This window comes from Podarcis raffonei, chromosome 6 (assembly GCF_027172205.1).
Source record: "Podarcis raffonei isolate rPodRaf1 chromosome 6, rPodRaf1.pri, whole genome shotgun sequence".
NCBI classification, from domain to species: Eukaryota; Metazoa; Chordata; class Lepidosauria; order Squamata; family Lacertidae; genus Podarcis; species Podarcis raffonei.
Window position 1 is genome coordinate 44,081,143 of NC_070607.1, and position 13,593 is coordinate 44,094,735.

General features: G+C 39.6%; 2 protein-coding genes across 2 annotated transcripts in view; both read left to right on the forward strand.

Moving 5' to 3' along the window:
• Window positions 1–156: 156 nt before the first annotated feature.
• Window positions 157–8,194, forward strand: TXNDC12 (thioredoxin domain containing 12). Its single transcript, XM_053392453.1, has 7 exons — window positions 157–718; window positions 1,428–1,488; window positions 4,089–4,141; window positions 4,830–4,903; window positions 6,115–6,184; window positions 6,279–6,362; window positions 7,264–8,194. The coding sequence occupies exons 1-7, from the start codon at window positions 634–636 to the stop codon at window positions 7,341–7,343; spliced, it is 507 nt and encodes a 168-aa protein (XP_053248428.1). The 5' UTR covers window positions 157–633; the 3' UTR covers window positions 7,344–8,194.
• A 2,367-nt stretch (window positions 8,195–10,561) lies between these two features.
• Window positions 10,562–13,593, forward strand: part of RAB3B (RAB3B, member RAS oncogene family) — a 72,807-nt gene continuing 69,775 nt past the window's right edge. The window contains exon 1 of the mRNA XM_053392456.1: window positions 10,562–10,671. The gene's annotated coding sequence lies outside the window, so the exon portion shown is untranslated. The remainder of the gene's footprint in view (window positions 10,672–13,593) is intronic.

Below are 13,593 nucleotides of genomic sequence, written 5' to 3' on the forward strand. Positions count from 1 at the left end.
TTTTGTAGCGCATGATAGGAAAGAGCTTGTTTGCGTTTTGGGATTACTACCCCCCCGCCCCGGGCAACCTCCTCCTTTCGTTGATCAGAATGAAGCCGAAAATTGACTTAACTGACTTTCAAGAATCAGTCCGTCCCCCCCCCCCCGATTCTGACTTTCCCCTTCAAAGTGCCACTGAGTTTGCCTACGGCCCCAATCCTACGTGGGCTCTTCCTGCGGAACAGGCTTCGCTGAATGCAGAGGGACTTGCATCAGAGCAAGCCTGCTGCAGGACTGTGCTTCGAACTGGGGAGCTGATGTTACAGTTGCCTTTCATGAGCCGTCGGACCAGAGTTAGGACAGTTCGCCTTTTAGAAATGCACGAGAAACGAACAACTCCGTAGACACTTAGAAATTCCTACGTAGATTCCGAGCGGAGAAAGGAAGACACTCTGCTGCACAGCATGAGAACTATACATGTGCGTATATAATAATACCCCGGACCCAAATCTCTGAAGCGCCTCCTATATCCTTCCGATAACATCACTTCCTCTTAAACAAAGAAGCTGACTTGGGTTAATCAGATACTATTGCTTAAGAGGATCGCTGGGCAGAGCTGGAGTAATTGTCCTGGTGAAGATTTTGGCATACAGCATGAAGGTTCAGTTAGCAGCGCTGTCGACTTTCCTGCTTTGCCAATTGCTTGTCGCAGTTTCTGCTGGGGAAGCATTAGGAAAAGGTTAGATACCAATTCTCATTTCCTCTTTTGTTTTTACTGATGATTTCAAATGCCTGTGCTTTGCAAAAAATAAGCAGAAAGGTTTAGGGTGTGATCATCCCTAAGCTATCTGTGATAACAAATACGATTCTTATAGTTTGCATCTACTATTGGGAAAATAGTTGATTTCAAGAGAGTACTGTAGTTTCTCTAGTCTAGGCCATGAGTTGCTCAGTGTGGCAGTTTCCAGGGCCCTTTTTGTTTTCAGAATTCAGTTCAAATAAGATATGTATAAATCCTTTAGGAAAGAGAATTGCTTGCTTTGGAATAACTTCAAACTTCATTGATGTTCCTAGGAATGGTATCTTAGATTGCCATTCTAAAAGCATTTATTTCTTCGTATGTGGTGATATACAGTGGTACCTCGGGTTACATATGCTTCAGGTTACATACGCTTCAGGTTACAGACTCCGCTAACCCAGAAATAGTACCTCAGGTTAAGAACTTTGCTTCAGGATGAGAACAGAAATCGTGCAGCAATGGCGCAGCGGCAGCAGGAGGCCCCATTAGCTAAAGTGGTGCTTTAGGTTAAGAACAGTTTCAGGTTAAGAACGGACCTCCGGAACGAATTAAGTACTTAACCCGAGGTACCACTGTATAGAAAATTATTTTTATCTTCTGTAACTGATGCTTTAAATTATGCAACATATATTCTCCCTTTTCTTTCAAGGTTTTGGAGATCATATTCACTGGAGGACACTGGAAGATGGGAAAAAGGAAGCAGCAGCCAGGTATCTTGTGCAAACGGATCTAAAACCTTAAAATTGGCTTATTTGGAAGTTAATTTTCCTGTTATCCATAATTGCTTCCAAATAAGTGAACTGAGGTGTAAATTTCATAAGGTTAGCCTTACTATTAAACAACGTCCTGGCTTATCGCTACACTCAAAGATGCAAAGTTTATACATAAAAACAACCTCTGCCATACCAAAGTGAATTTGCTTTAGGTTGTGAGCTGTATATGCTGCTTTTCCCCTTCTGATGAGAGAGATAGTCCAAACCTAAACCAAGTTTGTTTTGTAGTAAGTCCTAGGAAATTCAATTGAAATTTCCCCTCTCTGTTAGTATTGTTCAAAAAATTCTAATAAAATTTAAACCAACAGGGAAAAAATATTCTGGAAAACTCTCAGTTGACTCCCATGCAGAATTAAGCCTGTCTAAACGTGTTTGGAACTGGATTACTTAAGCAAAAGAATTGCAGTCACAACCTAAAAACCTGAAGGTGCAGATTAGTACCGGTAATAGCCTTTTGTAAGAACTTGATCTCCAGCCTTACACAAGAAGATGTGAAATTATTCAGAAACTGACAAACTGATCACCTTGAGTTCAACCATACAGCTGGGATTTCATGCTGCTGCTGCAATTAATTGATACTCTTCTTTAATTGCTTTTTAAGTTAGCACATGGAAATAACATGCTTTTAAAGGGACAATCTGTGCTTTGATATGAAAATGTTTTAGTGATGATCACTGGTATACCTGAGTACAGTTTTGCTTGAAATGAAATAGAGTTTAGGGCTGTAGTCATATTTACAACACTTGGGTGGCATGTTGTGAGCGCTACATGGTGCCTTTCAACTTCTGTTGTTTCCAGCTTTTAGTGTGACATATTTTGAGGATAGATTTTCACAGGTGAATGTCAGGAGTTTGAGATTTGGGGAAGAGTATGCTTATTTTGTGTTTGGAACTAGTAGCAGCTTCCACAGCGGTTTCTCAGCTATGCCATGGTGCATTTGGGAAAAGAAGAAAAGAAACTGCCCCAGTTGGGTAGCCAGTTGCGACCTGTGTGGTTGTGTGGAGCCGCCCTCCTTACAATGGTTTCACTGCAGCTTACCTGGACAGGGCTGGGGTGAGGTGGTAGCAAGATCAGGGTGGATGCACCAGTGGAGTCAATCTTGTCCTCCTGCCAGCGCATCTGTACAGGCCCCAGCTTCAGTAGCACTAATGTTGGGATGATGGCTCCACCACTGCATACAGGCTGCTACTGTGGGCAGCTACTATACCTGACGTGCATCTTCCAGTGAGGAGTTAAGCCTTCAACTTCAAAGGTTCTGGGACTAATGACACTTTCCTTGGCCCAACTGTAAAGGTGACCTCTGCCAGAGATCTGGCATGCTTTGGTGAAGGATTCAGCTATGACCTATCTTATTGCTCCATTGACAGGAGCTGACATTCTTCTGTTACAGTTGTTCTGTGGACAAGAACTTTGGATAATGAAAAACCCAACTAGCTCACAAATGTAGAGACCTTTAGAAAATTGGCTTCTTTATTACAACACTGAACTCCTTGCACATCAGCTGATGCTCAGTCTTGCTTTCTGCAGGGTTCAGCTGTGTAAGCAGTTGATGCAGGATCCATCCAGGACATGGGATGTCAAGTGTGGGGCAGCTGGACATGGTTTGGGGGGAAGCAGTCTCATGGGTCAAATGGGGAGGAATGGTGGGGCAAATTTGGCCCACAAGCCAGAGGTTGGCCACCCCTACACTAGAGCTATAATCCTCTGCACACTTACTTGGGAGTAAGACATAAATGTTTTCTTCTAGTGTTTTAATAAGGTAATATATAAAAAGGGATTCTTTCCCAGCTGAGTACAGTCATCTTCATAAGGCAGATGTTGGTGAACCCCAACTCCCATCAGCCCCGGCCACCATGGCTAATAATCAGGGATGATGGGAGTTGGAGTCCAACAATGTATTGAGGACCACAGGTTCCCCATTCCTCCCAAAAGGAATAACAAAATAATAATAGCAAGTATATGTGGGCTGTGGGCAAAGCAAGTGATGTGCAAAAATGTAACATTAGATAAATGGGCAATTATGAGTGAGGGCTGGATAGAAGATGGCTGGGCAATTAAGGCAACACATGAAAGACTTGCACTTCTTGTTCATTGTCCATAGAGTTTAGTGTGCAGCTCTTAGACCTACAAATATTGCTCGTGATCTCCCTTTTAGGTTCGCTTGGATTTATTTTTTTTACCGCACCTCTGACAAACATAGTAGTGCCTAAGAAAGCTTTTCACATTGTGAATTCCAGGTTTAATCCTATAAATCACTTGCATATCTAAACGTGAAATCACTTGAGTAAACTAGACCTCCTTTTCCTGTAAGGTGGACAATTGACTAATCTTTTATTAAGTATAAAAGAGTAGGACATATTAACCTTGTTCTTAATAAATCTTTAATCTTAATGAAGCTACAATGGAACTCCCTTCCTTATATAAATTTCATTCTGCAGTTGCACCGTATAGAACAATATTGTGCATGTTTACTCAGAAGTAAGTCTTAAGAGTATTGGAGTACATTAATGGAGCATTTCAATGTCTTTTTTTTTTAGTGGGTTGCCTCTCATGATAATCATTCACAAATCCTGGTGTGGTGCTTGCAAAGGTAAGATAAATTAACATTCCCTGAGAGCACTTCAGAATCTTCTAATTGGATAGATACATAACATTTGTAGGAGAAAGTGTAATTTTACAGAGTATAGCATGTATGTATTGTCTTCATAAATAAAACTATACTTGTAAGGTAGGGTTTTTTTCTAGATATAGCTGCGGCTAAATGCTAGCTGAAAAGCTGCCTAAGCTTTTACTATTTGGATTCTGTGAGCCAAAGTTCAGAGAGTAAAGATTAGACGTGTACTACACTGATGAACAAACTTACTTCAAACACCAATGAAAATGTAAAAATACTTCTAGTTTAAGAGTGACCATTTATTTTGTGTTTTTTATTGAAAAAAACAAGAGAGCATTGCTTATGTTTCTTCGGCTTTTTATACTTGTATACAACTGTTTTGTATCACTTTTTCTTTGTATTAGGTATATTAACAAAAGTAACAAGGGCTGTTTCTTTTTATTTAAATGCGAAGATTTTGATGACTGATTCTGGTTGTGATCTAACTAAAGTTAGTCATGCTTAAGTCCTGCTGAAATCTAGAGTGCAATTTAGGTATGAGACAATTGTTCCCATGAGACTGATTTAGCTGGGTTAGGGCCCCTTGTGATTAGAGGCACGTGTGTAAGAATTATGACACTTGTTCTCTTTCCTGATTAATTTTTCCTTTCTATGCTTTTCTTAGCTTTAAAACCAAAGTTTTCGGAATCTAAGGAAATCTCAGAGCTTGCCCATAATTTCGTGATGGTCAACCTTGAAGTAAGTTTCAGTTGGATAGTTGCTAAGATACTGAAACGAAGCATTTCCCCATATTCTTCCTTGGAACTTTCTGAGACAATTTAAGATACAGAAAGCAAACATAAAACATTCTCTGTATTTCGGGGGGGGGGGGATGACGACACCTCCATTGATTTATCCATTATTTTACATTGCACATCCTTAGTACAGTGGTACCTTGGTTTCCAAACTTAATCCGTCCTGGAAGTCTGTTCCTAAACCAAAGCGTTCCAAAACCAAGGCGTGCTTTCCCATAGAAAGTAATGCAAAATGGATTAATCCATTGCAGAAACAACCCCTAAAACAGCAATTTAACATGAATTTTACTATCTAACGAGACCATTGATCCATAAAATGAAAGCAATAATCAGTGTACTGTACTATAAAATAAATGAGACAAAATTAAAATTAAATTGTAGATAAAAATTAAAATTAATTTTTATTCTTATGTGCACTGATGATAGTCATTGTTTGGATGGGGGTGGCTTTTATCCATTTCTGCAGTCACACAATCAATCAGTAGCTGAACTGGGTTCCACACAGTCACAAGTCAGTGCCGTAAAATGAAGAACAAGTCACAGTCAAAACAACAAAAAAGCCATACAAACAAAAACGCAAAAAATAGCAAAAACAAAAGCTCCAAATATCACTTCTGTTTTGTGTGGGTGCTCGGGACTCAACAGCCAACACACTCAACAGGAAGCCTCTGATTAGCAGTGGGGGACTCAATTTACAAACAGAACACACTCAACAGGAAGTGGAACATGTTCAGCTTCCAAGGCAAAGTTCACAAACCAGAACACCTACTTCCAGGTTTGCAGTGTTCTATTTCCAAGTTGTTCATAAACTAAGCTGTTCTAAAACCAAGGTACCACTGTGTTGTTGAATGAATGAACAAACTATTATTGTCAAAGTAATAGTCTGCTGTTTTCACAAAGAAATATTACTGATGAACAATTGCAGGGACTTGCCCTTCTTTCGAGGGGTGATATCCAACTGTGGCATCCATCTTGCAGAATGGATCTCCGTACCTTGAAATGCCAAAGGTTGCGCTTGAGAAACTTTGCATCCAAGGCAATTGCACTTCCACAGAGCTGTGGATCTTCCCTTTGGTTATACGTATAGAAACAATAAAGATAGATTTCCGTGGAAATAGTCCTAATGTTCCTTTACTTTATCTTTTTAACTTTCAGGATGAAGAGGAACCCAAAGATGAAGCTTTTAGTCCTGATGGTGGTTACATTCCCAGAATCATTTTCATGGGTGAGGCATGAGGCAGCTTCTTATCCCTCTTGGAGGACTGCATTGCTGTTGTCATCGCATGGATGTTTTCATTTGTTCTCTCTGTTTTTTGTAGATCCCAGCGGAAACATCCATCCAGAGATCATAAATGAGAAAGGAAACCCCAGCTACAAGTACTTTTATACCAATGCAGAACAAGGTACATGTGAATTAAGTTCAAATTGGACTTTATATCAGATGGCTATAGTAGCCCAGGTGTCCTGATTAATTTACAGTTCAGAACTATATTGAATTATACCTGATTACCATTGCGTGTAAATGGTGTAAGTTTAAGCATACACGTTTAGGATTCTGTCAGGCTCCTAAGTTACATCAGAATATTGGCGAAATAGAGGAGATTTGACAGACTTGTTCTTTTTCACATCTTCTATTAGGGGGATAATGGAATAATTGAGCTTAAGAAATGGGAGGCATTTCTAGAAATGGGGGGAATGTGTCTGTTTTGCCTTCTCATAGGTCAGGGTTCATCTGACAAGCCCTGTTATTCTGCTTGCACAAGGCTTTCCTCCCTCCTTCCCCTGTGCCCCCCACAATTGGCTGGGATGCAGTGAGGAGAGCCCTCAGAGCAGCAGACTGTGGGAGGAGAGAGCAATGCTTAGACAGATGGGATGTTCATCATAGTGCAATGTTGAATTCCACCCTCAGTTTCTTATGTTTTCATCTCTCCTGTTCTCCAAATTTCCACAGCAATTTGTGATTATTATTTTTTTTTAAATACTCATGAAGATTCATTGGCATAAATGATATACACCTTTTTGCACAGCAAAAAATATAATGCATTTTATAGGCTGTTTTCACCAATATATGCATTTTTATGCACACTTTACACTAGTATATACATTTTTATACGTTTTACTTCGCTAGAGAACTGGACTGCAAAATTCAGAGAAGTAAAAATTTTGAAGGTTGGCTGTGTTTTGATATTGTCTCAGAAAATGTGAATTAGGCAAGTTTTAAATGAAAACTGGATGAATTTCTCTCCTATTCATGTCAATTGAACTGAACCAAGTACTAAGCATCTTTTATGTTTAATATTACAGTCATCCAAGGCATGAAGGAAGCCCAAGAGAAGCTGACAGGCGATGCTTTCAGGAAGAAACATCTTGGAGATGAATTATAATACACTGGGGATCTGTTTTATATAAATTCAGAATCTAAAATGATATATGACTCTTTCCCCCCTCCTTTTTCCCCAATGAGGAATTGTAGATGCACTGATACGAGCTTTTTCCTACTGATAACTTGTTTGATCAAATACTATCTAATTTTTCAGACAGTGAAATCAAAATAAATAACTCTGTCCTCTCTTGTTTACATTGAAATGCCTGTTTATAGGATAAATAAAGCTAAAATACTTACTGATGAATGAATGTTTCAACCTTGAGCATATTATAAACCACAGTTTCAGTGGAATTTAAGGCCTAACTCTTTTAAAATTGCTTATTCTCTATGAGGTAAAGGCTGGTATCTGGTTTGTGATGAGGACATTGGTCTTAATAGAATCATCTATTCCTTTTATCATAAACAGGCTTAGTCTTGCTTATTTCAGTAGGAACTTCTAGATATTAATGTTTAGGATTACAACAATCTTGCTTTTATTGTTCAGTATGAACTTTTACCAAACCCACTATACTAAACTAATAATTCTGTCATGAATGCTACACCAAGTAGAGTTATTTTCCCACCCGCCCAAGGAGCAGCATGAAGAACATTGGAAGTACAAAATTGTTTTTCTTTTCCTTACAGAATTGCCTGCTGCTCCTTTGGTTACATTTAGACAGAAACATAGCTTTCCCATTTGTGCATTTGTCTTTTAATTCTTTTGTGAATAGAAGAGAAAATGTAATGAAGTATTTAGTGTGAAAATCTCTTAACTTGCTGAATGTTCTCGGTGGATGCCTTGCTTCATCATATTGTACTGTATTTTTGTATCTGGGTAAACAATAAAATGGATTTTTATTTTTCATTTCATTTTGAGATAACAGTAACTTCTATGAGGGGCTAAAGGCATAATGTTGAATTTGTGAAGTTACTGTTGAATGTTTCATTCTTTTTTCCTACATGTTTTCATGCATAGACATCTGTAGTTTTTAAAAATCCCATTACATTCAGTAGTTTGTGTACCTAACACTATTTTCTAAGCATTTAATTCAGCAAAGTTAAATGAGAATGGGTCTAACAAATTTGCCTGTTATTATGAAAATAAAATGACTTTTAATGTTTCTACAGTAATAGCGCTCACATCTTCCAGTAACAGCACAATCCTAACTATGTATACTCTGTTGTAAGCCCTATTGAATTCAGTGGGACTTTCTTCCAGGTAAATGGGGCTAGGATTGCAAGCTTTGTAACAACTGTTTAAAAAGTTTTTAGTAAGAGTGACCAACTTACTGCACACAAGGGGAAAACCTATGTTAGCAAGTTATAGTGAACTTACTGGCATGCTTTCCTTGATGTAATTATGAAATGGTATGCAATACATTTCATTTCAAGACAAAAAAATCTCCCAAGTGGTTTACAGCAATAAAATAGCATAACAACAACATTGCAGTAAAATCATAGTTTACTATAGGTAACTGATTTCTATTGCCTTTCTTGCTGAATGTTGAATGAGGAGCTATAAAAGTTTTTTTAAAAACATCAAAAAAACCTTCAGTGCGTAAATGTAAAGCCCTTTCTGGCATAAATAGTATGTTTTTAGCAGATTCAAGCTGCTGTGGTCAGATATTACTTTATATGTACTACATCCATTAATACTTTTTTTTTTATGAAGAGTTGCCTTTACACACATTAAATTTTTCAATCATTTAATACAATATATCATTTTATTTTATTATTTTAAAAACTCTTCTGCCTTAGTTTAGTGGACTGTTCTCTACATCTGGAAATCAGCTGATACTTTGGCCAAAGGTGGCATGACTTTCTCAAGAAGGCACTATTAGATTCACTCTTAATAATTAATACCATGCATTTATCAAATAAATTTAATGGTGTGTTTACGTACCATTTTTATTTGCTCAATCCACAGAAGATCATAGCCCTGATGCTTGGTTTGGGCTCACCATTTCTGTAAAACAGAAGTTCTGTGTAAATTCTCTGTAGGCGCCTGTCTTAGTTGTCCAGTCATATCAATAACTGGAAAAAATGCTACAGCCATCATGGGAACCAGAGTAATTATGATGTACAGAAGTGGTATATTCATATGAGCTTCACCCAATGCAGTAATGTGGTAGCTGTTTCTATGAACAGAACCTGGGATTGTAGTGACTGCTGGTTTCAGTATGTACAATAAGCCACGGTTTCTTATTTCATACATTCTGGTTCTGACTTTTAGGGAAAGCTTGCACTAGTTAGCTTGCAATTAAGCTTGAAACAATTGATATGATAAAAATAGCTATATACAAAATCATATACAGGTCAATTAAAAATAAATGCAAATGTTGATGATGTGAATAAGTCTTTAGGGTCGTCAATGACACAAGAAAGGCCAAGCAGAGTTATTGGGAAATTAAATTCCAGAGGTTTGTACCACCAAGCAAATGCCCTATCTCGGGTACCTGTCTGCTAGACTGACCTTAGTGGTGAGTGTGAATAGGGTTGCAAAGAAAAATCCATACAGATAGAAGGGGTTCTTCAGATCATCTGATTACAAACCAGTCAATGTTTTAAAGGTTAGTGTCAGCACTTCCAGACATAAGACGGATAACACAACTGAAAATTGCCTAAAGCCCTGCCTTTCACATGAATTTTAGTATTTTAGTTTGCACCAGTCCAAGTTTCTGGACTGTTGTCAAAGGCAACCCTATGAAAAGAGCACTACAGTAATGAATTTGGCCAATTTCTGCACTTGCTGCCAAGTGCTTAATTACTGTTGTCTGGCTCTATCTTTTGGCTTATGTGCATGGATTTATTTCAGAAATGAGTGTTGTAATCAAATGGTTTAATTTCCATTCTGGAAGGGAAAAAATACCTTGTAAAGTATCAGGCAAGAGGAGACAATCTTAATATGTCTTTATTTCCACAAACACCATCATCATTCTTCTTATTAATTTACCAATTCTATACAAGAACTCAGATTGGTAGAGAATCTCTGGGATGTGGGTTCAAGCCCCATATTGTGCAAAATATTCCTGCATTGTAGGGGGTTGGACTAGGTCAGTGTTTCCTAACCGCCCCCCCCCGGATATTCCAAATGAGATATTGGTGAACATCACATAAATGGGGGGCTGCAGCACAAGCCTAGAGGGCAACAAAGGGAAGTGAGAAGTGAAGGAAAACATTCTTTTTTTAAAAAAAATCCTGATTGGCTGGCCAATCACAAGCGCTCCCCACCAGGGCCTAGTGCTCCTTTCTGCTACATGTGTTTTCTTGGAGCAGTCCTGGTTTGTTTCTGGCAGAAGAGGGAGATCCTGTTTTGATCAAAAGAGCCCACAATCCAGAACTCCCAGGTCAGGGGGAGTGGTGGCAATGGGTAGGGCTGGGTGAGCTGGAGCTGCATGTGGCTGCCGCCAGTCCTGGGCTCGGTGGCAGCCTGCGCCTGACTCTGCAAGGTCTGGGCCTTCAGATGTTGCTGAGGGGTGCACGGCCAGTAGGCAGTATTGGCCCAGCTTTGCAAGGTGCAGAGTGAAATCCACCCCAGCACCTAGCCATGGGTGTAGCCAGGATTTGGGTGGGTGGGGGGAAATCTTTTTGCACCAGAACCTCAGATTTGTATTGCTTTTTACTTACGGGGGGGGGCAGCTGCTCCCATGGGGGGCACAGGAAGGAAACAAGGTTGGAAGGCGGCCACGGTCGGAAAAAGGTTGGGAAACAGTGGACTAGATGACTCTCGTGATCCCTTCCAACTCTATGATTCTGTGAAGTATCTCAAAGTGATGCGCAATAAAAAAGCAGAAAACTGTTTGAAAAACCAAAATGATATATTCAAAAACAAGACAATACGAAATAGACACCCATGGCAGAGGCCCATTCATATAGCTGGAAAAGCCCATCAGAACAAAAAATGTTTCCACTTGCTTCCAGAATGTGTGGATAGTTGGGGCCTGTCCCCTCTGGACAGGAATGTTTTCCCACAGAACGGAGGCCGTCACACTGAAAGCACTGCTGAGTTACTGTAGAATAGGCTTCTGATATCTTTGGAGCTTGCAGGAGAACAACTGTAGCACCCTGCTTGTGGTTAACGCTTAGCTGGAATGAAATATTCAACGCAGCAATAGAGAAATTAAAATAATAATTTATTTGTCAGACAAATAAATGAGAGGCACAGTGGTATATGGTTACCAAGCTCTGGCCTGCCTTCCTGCCCTTATGGCCAGCACTTATATTCCCTCAGCTCAGCCCCCTTGCTCCTCCTTTGGCTGCCTCTGTCCAATCAGCCTGGTTAAAATTCCTATTGGCTGTTTGCTAGAACCAATCATAAAAGATACACCCATTTCCTATTACCTTTTATGGGAGACAAAGAGCTATATTTCCTTCTATTTATAATTGGCAAATAAATAGCCATTAACCTCTACAAGGCACCTTAATTACCAAATAACCTTTTGCCCTAGACTAGGCGCCTTAACTAACATTTCATCTTTTGCCCTATTGCCCTATTCACTCCAAAACAGATGGTGGCTAATTTTATCTTTGGAGGTCATTAAGCAGAGGCTTGACAACCATATATCAGGAGTGCTCCGATGGCGTCTCTCTGTCTGGCAGGGGTCCGGACTCAATGGCCCTCATGGTCTATTCCAACTTCTTCTATGATTCTATAATTTCTTACTTTCTAAATCCTTTGCATAATTACATTTAAGCCAATATATTTCATACATATATAGTTTTTTTAGAAGAAAGGGAACTTAGTAAAAGCTAAGCTAAATTCTAAAGATTCAAAGCAGTTTCAGAGAGAGAGAGAGACCTCTTCCCTTGGCCAGCTGCTGTTTGTATTAGCTCTTGCCCTTTTAACCTTAGGAAGATGTGGCTCAAGTTTAATGGGAGGCATCATAATTAATTACTATTTTTGCAACCTTGATTGTATTCTATAATTTGTATGGTCAGTGTGACCTTTTGTTCCCAGGCTTTAATTTCCTTTTACAACCCTGAGACACTGCTATAAATCAGGGGGCCCTTGATCAAGAAGATAAACAGCTGCCAGAGTATGGTTTCTGCCTGGCATGAGAGATACAAACATTTACAAATATATATTTCTTTAAGGTCATTTTTAGAATACAGGAATCTGATCAAAATATAAGCCTTGATTAAAAATGCAGGCTATGATCAGATGCCTCATTCCCCCCTTTCAAGCTCAAGGACCTTCCCAAGTGTCCTTGATAGCTTGATCTTCATCATATTCCTGAGGTAAAGCTCTGTATAGGGCCATGATATGAGGTAAAGTTTCATTTGAAATCATCTTGCTAATTGTACTTCTAAAACATGAAATGATACATGGCACCATACACAAAACCATTACTACTACCGTCAAGAAAAACAAGCAAGACAATAGTATCCCTTTGAGTCCTGCGACATTTGGTAACCAGTTGGTGAGCCATCCCATATCCCATCCTTCCCATGTTTGTACTGGGACATGTGCTATATTCTCCATCTTTGTGGCCAACACACGGATTGCCTCACCATTATCAGAAATGTTAAAGCAACAGGCATTCCCTGTCAAGTTCAAGACTCCACATAGGCCTCCCTGCCTGGCAAGTACATAATCCATTCCCATTTTCAGCTGCAAAATGGCGGCTCTACTTTCATCCAACTGTTGTGCAATAAGTCTCAAACTCTGGGCCGTTGCATTGGTTACAAGTTCCACTACTGCTTGCAATCGAATTATTCTGTTTAGATTATAAATAGGATCTCGAGCCCCTTGTATGAGCTCATCAGGATTCCAGGAGGCAGGTTCATAATAGGCTATAATGCGCTCTGGTGGCCAATCATCAGTATCGCTCCAACTTTGGGTACTTCCTCCTGCTATATGAGAAATATCAGCGTTTCTTCGTGTACGCTTGGCTGAACTAGTGGGCATAATCCACATTGGTGGTAATACCCATCCCAGGAAACAAGTCCCACTCCATTTGGAAGGGAGTTTCTTGTATGCCCATTCTCCACATATCCACCACAACCATCGGGTCTGAGGTTTTTGGTACGTGGAGTGCATAAGGCGAAATATCAAAAGGGGCATAGAGCTCACAGTGCAGTATGTTAGATTGCCTTTTTCTGTCATAGTTATGTTCCACACCATTTTCCATGCATGAATAAAAGGAGGTGCACAGGGCAAGGTATTCCGAGTTCGATAGGTAGTACCGTTTGCCCAGGTTTGACTATTCTTAATATAATCCCAAGTATAGTGGCAATGAGAAGAGCCTATCATGGTAGAATCAGCTGCC